The sequence below is a fragment of the Balaenoptera musculus genome, chromosome 4, assembly GCF_009873245.2.
Source record: "Balaenoptera musculus isolate JJ_BM4_2016_0621 chromosome 4, mBalMus1.pri.v3, whole genome shotgun sequence".
In the NCBI taxonomy this organism is placed as follows: Eukaryota; Metazoa; Chordata; class Mammalia; order Artiodactyla; family Balaenopteridae; genus Balaenoptera; species Balaenoptera musculus.
In genome coordinates this window covers 133,568,998-133,582,808 of record NC_045788.1, presented here as the reverse complement: position 1 = coordinate 133,582,808, position 13,811 = coordinate 133,568,998, and the positions used below count along the sequence as shown (strand labels likewise).

The following is a 13,811-nucleotide window of genomic DNA, read 5'->3' as shown; positions in this document are numbered from 1 at the left end:
AAAAGTATTTTTAATAAAAAATAAGACAAACAATAGCTATTTATGACTCCTGAAAACAAACTGATCTTAAATACAGTGTTTAGTCTGGGGGCTTCCCTGGTGGCGCAGTGGTTGAGAATCTGCCTGCCAATGCAGGGGACACAGGTTCGAGCCCTGGTCTGGGAAGATCCCACATGCCGTGGAGCAACTGGGCCCACGAGCCACAACTACTGAGCCTGCGCGTCTGGGGCTTGTGCTCCGCAACAAGAGAGGCCGCGACAGTGAGAAGCCTGCACACGGCGATGAAGAGTGGCCCCCGCTCGCCGCAACTAGAGAAAGCCCTCGCACAGAAACGAATACCCCAACACAGCCAAATAAATAAATAAATAAATAAAATTTAAAAAAAAAACAAAAAAAACCAAACAATGTTTAGTCTGATATTAAAATCTGTATATAAGGACTGCCCTGGTGGTGCAGCAGTTATGAATCCACCTGCCAATGCAGGGGACACAGGATCAAGCCCTGTTCTGGGAAGATCCCACATGCCTCGGAGCAACTAAGCCCGTGTGCCACAACTACTGAGCCTGCACTCTAGAGCCCGTGAGCCACAACTACTGAGCCCATGCGCCACAACTACTGAAGCCTGCACACCTAAAGCCTGTGCTCTTCAGCAAGAGAAGCCACCGCAATGAGAAGCCTGCGCACTGCAATGAAGAGTAGCCCCTGCTCGCCGCAACTAGAGAAAGCCCGCACGCAGCTATGAAGACCCAATGCAGCCAAAAATAAATAAAATTTTTAAAAAAATCTATATATAACAGCAGGCATGGCTGAGATGAGGAAAGGTCCACAGGTATGCTGAATACTAAGGGTAAGTTTTCTGTCTGATTTGTACAAATAAACCACATAGCGCTCTTATATACTGTCAGTGGGAAAAAGTGCTTCAACTCCAAGTGTAGGAAAATCTGGCCACACCTACAGAACTACATATGCATTTACTCTTTGACACAGTGATTCAATCCTAGGAATTCACCCTGAAGATACACTTCCAACCATACAAAAACACATGCTTTAACTCATTCTTTGCTGCATTATCTGTAATTGTAAAATATTAGAAATAACCGAAATGCAGAAAACACAGGAAATTAGTTGAATAAACTATGGTATATCTTCAACAATAAGTATTATATAACTGTAAAAAGAAAATGAGGAAGATCTCTATGGAATGTTATGAGTGATTTCTAGGATACATTGTTAAGTGAGAAAAGCAAAGAACAAAAGAACATTTATAGGAGGTTACTTTCAAAGTAGGAAGAGGAAATAATTTAAATATAAATTTGCACACATATTATGGGCATGCTTTTTTCCCACAGAAATAAACAAAGAAAGGATAATAAGAAGCTAATAAAATAAGTGGGAATGGGATGAAACAATAGGACAGCGAGTGACACTTCTCTGAGTTCACACTTTTGTAGAGTTTAGCTTTTGGAATCTTGTTAATGTGTTACATATTCAAAACATAAAATTAAGTTCACAAAGATGAGAGCAGATCCCTAAACTAAATAAAAACAAAAACATATAAACCAAGGAGGAGGGGATAAATTGGGAGACTGGAATTGACATGTACACACTACTACCTATAAAATAGATAACTAATAAGGACCTACTGTATAGGATGGGGAACTCTACTCAGTAGGCTGTAATGACCTATATGGGAAAAGAATCTAAAAAAGAGTGGATGTATGTATATGTATAACTGATACACTTTGCTGTACACCTGAAACTAACACAACATTGTAAATCAACTATACTCCAATAAAAATTAATTAAAAACAAAAAACAACCAAAAAAAACAAATCAATCTAATAGTATTTTAAATAAGTAACATGTCCACATAGGAAGAAGGGAAAAAAACTAATCTAAATAACTTCTGAACACACAACTTCATATATCCTCAGGATATAAACAAAAGAACTATGAAGTAACCTTGAACGTCAGTGAATAGGTTTGTTGTTTGTGGTGGACAGGAGTGTAGAAATTCTGAAACTATCTTGTTTGTATCATAAGATTCAGGGAAAAAAGGCGGGCCTCCTCTCACTCCATCTCATTCACTACACCAGAACTGAAGCCAACAGATTCCTTTAGGAGCCGACTTCATCCACAAAGGCTCATCACAGGCTGCTCACCTCCCACTGTGCAGATTAACCTGGCCCAGTCACTCGCTTATCTGTTTGTTTATTCATCCGAAGTTTTTTTTTTTTTTTTGGCCGCTACACAGTTTGCGGATCTTACTTCCCCGACCAGGGATTGAACCTGGACCACCGCAGTGAAAGCGCGGAGTCCTAACACCTGGACCACCAGGGATTTCCCCAACAAATATTTTTGAACACGTCACCTACTAAGGTCTCTATCCAGGAACTAGGCTTACAACTAAGAAAAAGACAGGCAAGGTTCCTGCCCTCAGAGCTTGTTTCAGTGCAAGCAGACATTCAACAAGAAAACTAGTCAGATTATTCCACACGGTAAGTGCTATTAAGAAATAAAGCAAGGGGGCTTCCCTGGTGGTGCAGTGGTTGAGAATCTGCCTGCCAATGCAGGGGACACGGGTTCGAGCCCTGGTCTGGGAAGATCCCACATGCCACGGAGCAGCTGGGCCTGTGAGCCACAACTACTGAGCTTGCGCGTCTGGAGCCTGTACTCCGCAACAAGAGAGGCCGCGATGGTGAGAGGCCCGCGCGCCGCGAAGAAGAGTGGCCCCCGCTTGCCACAACTAGAGAAAGCCCTCGCACAGAAACGAAGACCCAACACAGCCATAAGTAAATAAATAAATAAATAAAAATTTAAAAAAAAAATTAAGAAATAAAGCAAGGACTTCCCTGGTGGCGCAGTGGTTAAGAATCCGCCTGCCAATGCAGGGCACATGGGTTTGAGCCCTGGTCCAGGAAAATCCCACATGCCGCAGAGCAACTAAGCCCGTGCACCACAACTACTGAGCCTGCGCTCTACAGCCTGTGATCCACAACTACTGAGCCCGTGTGCCACAACTACTGAAGCCCGCGCGCCTAGAGCCCGCGCTCCACAAGAGAAGCCACCGCAACGAGGAGGCCGTGCACCACAACGAAGAGTAGCCCCTGCTCACCACAACTAGAGAAAGCCAGCGCACAGCAATGAAGACCCAACGCTGCCAAAAATAAATAAATAAAATAAATAAATTTATTTTTAAAAAAAAGAAATAAAGCAAGGTGATGGGAAAGAGAAGATGTTCGTAGGAGCAGGTGGGGAGAGGGAACTACTTTAGACTAGTGGTCAGGAAGGCCTTCTCTGGGGAGGTGAACCAAAACCTGAAGGGTAATCGGCCAAATAATGTGAGGATCTAGAAGAGCTGCATGATAGGAAGAGAAAATGCCAAGTGCAATGACCCTGAGGCCAAAAGAACCCATTTAAAGATAGAAAAAAGGTCAGTGAAACCAGAGTGCAAAAATTGAGGAAGGGAGTGGTTCAAAATAAGAGAAGAGGGAAAAAGCAAGAGCCAGATCATATTGGGCCTTGTGGCCTTGGTCATGACTTTGGGTTTTCTTCTCAATGGAGAGTTTTAAATGGATTTACTTTTTCAAAAGATTGTTGGGGTGCCGTTTGGAGAATGGAATCTAAACACGCAAGTGTGAGACACTCCAGTCAGAACGCTCGAATAGTGGGCCCAGCTATTAGGCCCACTATGACAAATTAGGATGGTAGCAAAGGATACAGAAAGAAATGGCCAGATTGGGGATACAGTCTGTAAATGGAGTCAAAAGTACCTGCTGATGGATTGGTTGTGTAGGGTAAGGAAAAGAGAGGAATCAGGCATGGGTCCCAGCAGCCGGATAGATGCTCAAAGCCACGAACTGAGATGGTGAAGACTCAGGAATGTCCAGGATGACTTTTCTTGGGGGTAAATGACTTTGGCAAACTGATTTTGCTGGGGGCTGAAGGCCCTCCTGACATATGCTCAGTGGTATCCTAAGATAGTATCCAAAGGTGTCACACAGGTGTTTGCCTTGCCCCCTGCCCCATCCTTGAGCCAGATCCCCAAGCTGTTCTAATTTCTGCCCTTACGCCTCTGGCTTCCTCCTCTTCTCAGGGCCCATTTCTAGGTGGTGCGCCCTCTCTTCCCCTCATTTCTCTCCTTAAGAGCTTCTAACCCCCATTTCTGTGGCCCCTACCTACTGCCTCTGATTCCAAAGTCCTCATTCCACCTCTGCTTTCCTCTGCCTTTAAGGCTCTCGTCCATTGCCCTCTGCTTTCTTCTCTGTCTCCACACCAGACCAAGGTTGCAACAATGTTAAGCATTTAAGCTGCCAAAAGGATATAGGCCCGGTTCCTTCCAGTTCCTTATTAGCAAGACAATTTCTTTTTTTTTTTTTTTTTAAAGAAAGCTGCGTTTTATAGCTACTTTATTTATTTATTTATTTATTTTTGGCTGTGTTGGGTCTTCGGCTCGTGCGAGGGCTCTCTCCAGTTGCGGCAAGCGGGGGCCACTCTTCATCGCGGTGCGGGGACCGCTCTTCATCGCGGTGCGCGGGCCCCTCACCATCGCGGCCCCTCCCGCTGCGGGGCACAGGCTCCAGACGCGCAGGCTCAGTAGTTGTGGCTCACGGGCCCAGCCACTCCGCGGCATGTGGGATCCTCCCAGACCAGGGCTCGAACCCGTGTCCCCTGCATTAGCAGGCAGATTCTCAACCACTGCGCCACCAGGGAAGCCCGCAAGACAATTTCTAGGAAGATGTATCATCGTCCGCCACAGTTATAATTTGGCATTGACTGACTTGACTCCATTCTGAGGAAGAATTCAAGTTTTCCTGTATTCTTAATTGGAAACTGGATTGGAGAGATAGGTAGCTCCAAAGTATTAGTAGGTTATAGTTCCAAAGCTCATAAATTAATTAACTAGAATATAATTTCTACATGGATTCCAACAGATATTTCCCAGCTGTGCACATCACTCATACTTTTGAACGGAGGTCCAGAGCAAAGAAAGTAAGGCCCAGAGAGAAAGAGAAACTAGAAAAAGGTCCTAATTCTCAATCCAAAATTTTCTTCTTCCCCAGAGGAATGACACAGGGACTGCCTAAAACTTTAGACTCAAACCCACTCCTCTCTCTACCAAAAGGGGCATTGGGCTTTCCCTGTGACCCCATCAGAAAAACCACATGAGAACACAAGATTAGCATCAGAGATAGGGAGGGAAAACTATTTCATTAGGTCAGCTGTTATTTATAAATTTAAAAACTGAACTTTGAAGAGGTGAAGTATTGCTCAAGCTAACAAAGTGAAGAAGCATCAGAGCTGGTGCCAAAAGACAGATGTTCCTCACACTCTGCACCACACCATTCTAGCATCTTAGCAGGACATCTGTGGCTCGAGAAATTTCCAACGACTTTTCAGAGATATTGCTTTTGGGAAAAGATTCTTAGAGGTGTGTTTCATTTTGGTTTTTTTCCCCTGATAGCAATTCTTGATGAAAGTAAAATATGCCATCACAAATTTATTTAACAAAATGTCGGAAAAAAATTAAAGACAAAGAACACTTTTGATTTAACCTAAGTCTGCAGACTCATTATCTTCACTGTTAAAAAATTTTCACAATGAAAAGAATAAGTTGGTAAAAATGACTTTGGTACACTCTGGTTAAAAAAAAAAACAAAAAAACAGTTTGGAAAATTAACTGTCTTAATTGAAAGAACTGAAATTTACTAAATAATACTTTTTTTTTCTCCATTACACTTATTAACATGTGACAGTTTTTATGCTGTTATTGGCCATCTCCTTCCACTGGATTGCAATTTCGATGAAAGCACAAATTTTGTCAGTTTTTTTCACAGCTGTATTCCCAGCACCTACAACAAGCACAGGCCCATAGTAGACATCTGATAAATATTTTTCCACTGTTGAATGAATAAATGTTAAGTGAGATTTCCTTGCAGCAGAGTATTCATTACAAGACTGCTTCTTGAATGAACCTTCATAGATTGGAAATACAGTATAAAAGCAGAATTCAGTGAAGGAAGCTAAGTCTGGGAAAGGAAGATTCTAGTGAGTGATCTTGGCTGATGGTGTGAAAAACAATCACACAGCAGAACACAAAGCAAAACGAAATTTAACACAGATGTCATAAGTTTCTTGCATTTAGACTTAGGCACTTAACCAACAGGTCAGTGCCCCTGTGCTCACAAGTACATGAGTGTTCCCTCTGTGTGTGTGTGTGTGTGTGTGTGTGTCTCTTTTACCTTACTTTAAAAGTAATTCCAGGGACTCCCCTGGTGGCACAGTGGTTAAGAAGCCACCTGCCAATGCAGGGGACACGGGTTCGATCCCTGGTCCAGGAAGATCCCACATTCCGCGGAGCAACTAAGCCCGTACGCCACAACTACTGAGCCCGCGTGCCACAACTACTGAAGCCTGTGCGCCTAGAGCCCGTGCTCTGCAACAAGAGAAGCCACTGCAATGAGAAGCCTGCGCACCGCATCGAAGAGTAGCCCCCGCTCGCCACAGCTAGAGAAAGCCCGTCCGCAGCAACGAAGACCCAACGCAGCCAAAAATTAATTAATTAATTTAAATAAATAAATAAATAAAAGTAATTCCAAAAACCTTGGTTATCTGAATTTTCTACTTCCAAGTAGATGAGACGTTAGCACTAAAAGGGTATCATAGTTGTAAGAGACAGTCTGGCAGCCCATATGCTGACAACCAGGGAAAAGAAAATAAAGCAGACACCAAAAAAAGCACAGGAATCTGGTATCATTTAATTTCAATTCAAATAAATCCACACACAAATAATATATAATTTCCCATGAAAGTTTTGTTATTTCAGAACATAGTAAATGATTTTCATACTGACGACACTTATAATCAAGCTTAGACTATGTTCTGTAGACTCTGCTTAAAGGCAACAAGGAACTATGTCAATCTTTATTTTTGCATTCCGTAACATCTTACAGAAAAACCCGAACGAACATTTTTGGCCAGCCCAGTACCTTTCTGGGGTTTTGTTTTGAGGCTCTATTATGTGCCAGGGCCCACACTAAGTCCTTTACATACAGTTTCTCTGCTAATCCACTCAATAACCCTGTAAGGAAACGTGTCTTCCCATTTCCTAGATGTGAAAACTGAGGCTGAGGTGGGGTAAGTACATGTTCCAAATCAGAAAGATAGAAAGTAGTACAGATGGGATTCAACTACAAATCATGTGTTCTTTTCACCGTAACAAGCTGCCACCACAACACTAACAAACCCAGGGAAATGATGTACTAACTGTAAGAACCATACACTGAAGGAAAACGTGGCTTCTTGGCCAAAGAATTCAGCATGGCTTCCGAAAGTCATAAGCCTAGAATCCAGAACTGTATTTGCCAGTCTTTTTCATTCATTCTCTTTCTTTCCTGTGGTTTCAAAAGACTGAACACTTATTTGTGCTAGTTAATCAAGGGATTCAACAATATTTTTTATGTGCTCACCTTGTACAACACTGTAATGAATACTGGTTATTTCACTCTTTCACTGATTATTCCATTATTAACCCTCAAATATCTTCTTTACCTTTTATTCAATGAAAGATACAGAACTATCACATTATAAAGCAAGAAATGTGGAACATTTAGACGAATATGGGTGATGTCGATGAAGGTAAAACAAAGTGGTGAGAAAGGGACTTCCCTGGCAGTCCAGTTGTTAAGACTCTGTGCTCTCAATGCAGGCGGCATGGGTTCAATCCCTGGTGGGGAACTAAGATCCCACAGGCAGCACGGTGTGGCCAAAAAAACCCCAGAAAATAAACAAACAAAAAAAAACAAAGTGGTGAGAAAATATCAAAATGTAGATTTCTCAACTGGAAATTCAACTTTGTAACAGTTACGTTGCAAATGTCACCACTTTTTTTTTTTTTTTTCTTAAAGTTTCCTACCAGAAAGACACTTTTCAGAAGTACTTCTCTGGTAAGAAGTAGTGGGGTATTTCAGACTAGAAATACATGTTCTCCTCTGTAACTTAAGAAATTAAGATTAGATATTACTGGACTAGTTTATAACCTTCTGCTTGTATGAAGTTCCAACTTACCATATCTGTGCTAAAACAGGTTGAGGTAACCCAGATTGAAAAAAAAAGTTTCTAGCTTGATCACCTGTAAATTAAATGGAAAAAGTTTTAGAAGAAAACAGCAGCTGACAGAAAACCACTTACGGCAAAATTACGAAAAGAAAAAGGTTAATAATCCTGTAAATACTGAACTGAATACATTTTAAAAGCCAAATGATACGTTTATAAATAACAGTAAAATGAATCCACCAGCACTGACTTTAGAATGTAACACTTAAAAAAAAAATCATCTCAAAAAGGGCCTACCATTGTGTAGGGGTAGACTGTCCACTTTAATTAATCTGCTCGTAATTAAGATGGTAACAGCTGCACATTACAACAAAGTGAACCTACAGAAATCCTCAAGAAACTGATGACCCATAGTTATACTTTACAAAAGAGCTCTCTGCCATTCCCATTTACCGACACTTCAGGTTTTTGGTACTTCTAACATATTTATGGAGATTTAGTAACAATGATTAAAAGAATCACATGGAGGACTAAGAAAATAGTAAGTTAAAGAGAACTGAAACAAATACACACAAAAGCAAGTTCCCAGGAAATCTAGATCCCATTTTTTCTAAAGCTAATTCCCGAAAAGTAATCAAACAGGAAAGAGATTAGGAAAAGCAAAGTACAAAAGGATCTTTAAGGACATAACAATAGGAAAAATTTTTTTTAATGTTCATAATCTGTTAATTTACTCAAGCCAGTTCAAGATCAGAATTAAGGAAGTGTTTTTGCTCAAGGATCACAGTCCAATGCTACAATTACTTAAAGAATGTGGTCCATTAATCTTAATCAATTCCCATCAGTGATATGCCTAAAACAGTGACTTGGCATCCATTAAAAACTGCAAAAAAGACTTGAGTGCATTAGAGGAGAAGCAACTGTAAAAATACAGACTCCAGGTTAAGGCAAAATAGGCAAAGTGTACCCTTGATCACATGTGCCCACCTTCGCTCTGCATAATAGATTTTCCACAGATATATGCACTACGATAAGTAAAAATATAAAAATACTGACTCCAATTACCAGTAATAAATCCAGATATTGGCTTTAAACTATGGAACTGTTGATCATGCTTTGCTCTTTCCTCTACAGTTATGGCCCAAATATCCAGGCTACCTACAATCCAAAGAAAAGACAAAGAAATTATTCAGTGAGAAAAGAAAAACAAAGTGCTCACACCCACAGTTTCCACAGTACCTTAAGATACTGTCAGTATGTTATAAATGATTTGATAAGTTAACATCTGTTTGTTCTTGGGAGTTTTGAATATAAAGTCAGAAAGCTAAGAGTAGATATATACACACTACTATATATAAAACAGACAACTAATAAGGACCTACTGTATAGCACAGGGAACTCTTCTCAATACTCTGTAATGACCTATATGGAGAAGAATCTAAAAGAGTGGATATATGTATATGTATAACTGATTCACTTTGCTGTACAACAGAAACTAACACAACATTGTAAATCAACTATACGCCAATAAAGATTTTTTAAAGGAAAAAAAAAAAGAAAACTAAGAGTAAAGCAGGCCAAAAAAAAAAAAAAAAAGATATTAGCACAAATTCTTTTTTTAAAAACTTGTCCTATAACCCTGTAGTTAGCAGGACTGTATGAAGACATGTTAATAATCATCATTTATTTACATAAACAGACTGATATACAAATCAACAGTCTAATTTAAAACAGTATTTTCAGATGTCTTAAATGCCGCAAGTGAAAGTTATGGAAAAATTGAGCTTCACTAAATCAGTATCCTATGTGATTCCATGAAAATCTTTTTGGAGTGATAAAATATTCAAATACTAGATTGTAGTGAATTTTATGGCATATAGATTATAACTCACTGAAGCTGTTTTTAAAAATGGGTATCCTGAAAAAAACAATGGCAAACCAAAGGGAACAGGGTTTAGGTCCTTCTTCAGTTTCAGTTCTTGGACTGACCAGATATCCCCTTGTTTCTGAGATTGTCCTCACTTTAGTGTTAGGTTTTCTCAAACGAATTCACCAAATAACTCTAGATTACATAGGTAGAAGGTTTTCAAAAGTTCAGACATTTTCCCAAAAGGTGGGAACAGACAGTATGTGAATGTGCCTAGCATACAAGCAAAATGTCTAAACACTGAAATCTCCCTTCTCTGCAGGGTCTGATATGACAGCGACAGGCAGAGCAGCAATTCATTCAGCCACTGAAAACAGACTTGCTGAACACCTCCTATGTGCCACACACTGCGTTAGACATTAGGGATAAGATGGTGACCGAAACAGATCAGATCCCTTCCCTCACAGGCCTTACAGTCCTGCAACTTCTACTGCCCTGTCAAAATCTGTCAAACAGAAACAAACCCCACCAAACAAGCAAAACAAAACAAACAAAAAACTTGCTCAGTAATTAAGAAGGGGGACAAAAACAAAACAGAAAATAAAACAGTAAGACTAATGGTTTTGAAAAGGTTGCAGACTTCTGTACTAGAACCTCACAGAGACTTTTACAGATGTGATCACAGGGATGGGGCTTTATGCTGCCTTACTCTCTTCATGGTGGCTAGGTTCGACAGCTGCCAAGAGAAATTCATTCATATGGCATGCTCTCTTTAAAACAAAACAAAATAAAACAAAACAAAACTTGGCCAGTAAGCAAAACCAACATTTAACACTTTCCTAATAATCTTAGGGAAAATTACCTGAAAAACACATTTTACGCAGATTGATGTTTCAAGCAGATAAACTAAAGTAAAACAAACATGTCATGCTTTAAATCCAGTCTAAAGAAAAAGTACAAAATAAATGACCCAGTCACCTCAACAAATAAATTGCAAAACAAAAAACCAAAAAAACAGGGATGGAGAAGGGTTCACTAACAAAGCAACTTAGGAGACACATGAACTAATTGCAATGTATGTGTCTTGTTCGGATCCTGATTTGAACCAACCAACCGTAACAACAACAATGAAAAATATCTAAAGACTATCAGGGAAAATATTAACACTGACTTGATAGTTGAAGACATTAAGGAATTACTAGTAACTTTACTGGAGTGTTAACAGTATTGTAGTTATATCTTTAAAAGTGTTATCTTTTAGAAACACCCACTAAAGTGTTTGTGGATGAAATGATCTGATATATGAGAGATGCTCAAAAGAATCCAGGTGAAAGTATATTGGCCATTAGTTGATTGATAATCACTGAAACTATATGATGGGTTGATTATATTATTCCCTCTACTTATGTGAATATTTGAAATTTGCCATAATACTAAGTTTTTAAAAATGCGATTCCAAAGTACATTAAAAAAGGAAAATCTTTGAAAACTTACCACCAAAAGGTGTTGGAAACTGAGCCATGGTTCTGTTACTTTCACCTTGCTAATCGACGCCTGTAATTGAAATGCAACATTTAAGTTTATGAAAACTTCACTCCTAGGTACTTATAAACACACTAACATGCTGTCTTAATGACCTGAAGACTGATACTAGAGTTAGGGGATAGCACTGCAAATGAATGTTACAACTAAGGGTTCATTCATTCATTCCTTCTCTGCGCAGTTTCTCAGTCCCAGGTGCAATGATGGGCACTGAGGAATGTGAACGAAAGACTCTCCGGCAACAAGAAGCTTTCAGTCTGGTGAGTGATACTATTAGCTCGGGACAGCCTATTATCTCATTAACTGTATTGTTGTATTTGTTATTTTTTAAATATATCTTTTTTCTAACCATCTACATATACTAGTGCATCTGCTTCATGGTTACAACAACTGCTCTTTTTAATGAGCACTTAGTACATGCTGCGCACTGTCTTATCTCTCCGTTTTTTTTTTTTTTTTTTTGGCTGCACTGTGCATCATTCGCAATAGTTCCCTGACCAGGGATCGAACCTGTGCCCCTGCAGTGGAAGTGCTGAGTCTTAACCACTGGACCGCCAGGGAAGTCTCTTATCTCTTTCCATCGTATCACAGCCCTATGACATAGGTACTATATTACCATTCCATACTATGCACGAAGAAAATGAGAATCAGAGAGGTGAAGTAATTAGAACAACATCACACGTTTGGTGACCAAGCTGGATTTGAGCAGGGGCAGCAAACTCCACAGCCTGTGTTGCTCTTATGAAAAACATTGTCTGCAATTGCTGCTTTAAAATGCATATTACACTAATGTCTGCCCAGAATACCAAACACAAACCCAGGCTCAAAGATCCCCATCAGGCATTATTTGCTCATGAACAGTCAACGTGAAACCAAGCCAGTCCTCTTCCCCAACTAAAAAAATCCAAACTTAATATTTTTCCTTATGTTTAACTAAACAACATGGTAAATGCACACAGTTAAAAATGAATACTAAATAGTAACAGAAAAAAATTAGATAAATTTAGAATTAAAAAGTGACAGTCCCTTTGCCCTAATACTCCTCAATTTCATCTGTCTATGGAATTTTAAAATTCCAAAAGCTCTATCTTGTTCTCAACTATTTATTCCTAGTGTTCTCCCCCCTCTCTTTTTTAAATGGACACAACTTCTTTTATTCTTTTGATTTTTTTTTTTCATTTTACTCTTTAGTTTTCTTCTGTTTCTTGCATCATTTGATTCCTTTTTTGTTTGCTCACTGATAGTTCGTTTGGGGTCATTCTCTTTCACTTTTGAGGCTTTCCTCATATATCTGGTGATCCTTGGATGCACCTTCATATTTAAGAGGGAGGCACTAAAACAATGCTCAGAAGCTGGGTGTGGGTGGCAGGTTTGTTAATTGATGGGCTTCTCCCTATGATGATCAGATATATCTAGTCACCTGTTCATTGGGATATCTCCAAATGTCAGTAGGTAGATTTTTTCTATTGAAGCTATTCAGCTAGATGTGGTATTCCAGCTGGCTTCTGGGGAGGAGTGGAGAAGGGAGAAAGAAGTGAGGGGCCTATACTTCAGTGGGTGGACTTGTATACAATCCCTTTATTTTCAACCCCGTGTTTCACCCCTCTAGTCTGGAGCATCTCTGGCCTAGTGCTCTTCACATCTCCCCAGAGGAAGGGGGCTGATGTAGTCACCTGTCTGCTGGGGGTGCAGGAGAGAATAGTTCAAAATGTCTGAAACACAGACTGTTGAAGAATTTCGATTTTCAGCTGCAAAACTGACCAAGGAATGCCAGGAGCCTCCAATCACTCTGAGCCTGGGACAAGCTGGCTTGACCTCACCTTTATTTGTAGGCACTGTTTATCCACCTCTGAACTCAAATTAACACTCTTTTCCAAAGTTATGTTTCTTTTTACAAAAAATTGTCAAAATCTTTTGTCACTGGGGACTTCCCTGATGGCACAGTGGTTAAGAATCCGCCTGCCAATGCAGTGGACACGGGTTCAAGCCCTGGTCTGGGAAGATCCCACATGCCACGGAGCAACTAAGTCCGTGCGCCACAACTACTGAGCCTGCGCTCTAGAGCCCGCGAGCCGCAACTACTGAGCCTGTGTGCCACAACTACTGAATCCCACACACTTAGAGCCTGTGCTCCGAAACAAGAGAAGCCACTGCAATGAGAAGCCCGTGCACCACAATGAAGAGTAGCCACTGCTCGCTACAACTAGAGAAAGCCCGCGCGCAGCAACAAAGACCCAACACAGCCAATAAATAAATAAATACATACATACATAAATTTATATTAAAAAAAAATCTTCTGTCACTATCTTCTCTACTGTCTATTCTCTACTTGTGTCAATATCTTCTC

At 40.1% G+C, this 13,811-nt stretch overlaps 1 protein-coding gene across 1 annotated transcript in view; it reads right to left on the bottom strand.

Annotated features, from left to right (window-relative positions):
- ITSN1 (intersectin 1) overlaps positions 1–13,811 on the bottom strand; it is a 235,769-nt gene that overhangs the window by 163,898 nt on the left and 58,060 nt on the right. Inside the window, 3 exon segments of the mRNA XM_036850123.1 lie at positions 8,068–8,131; positions 9,121–9,213; positions 11,417–11,476. Of these exon segments, the coding sequence (XP_036706018.1) occupies positions 8,068–8,131; positions 9,121–9,213; positions 11,417–11,444 (185 nt within the window). The 5' untranslated portion in view covers positions 11,445–11,476.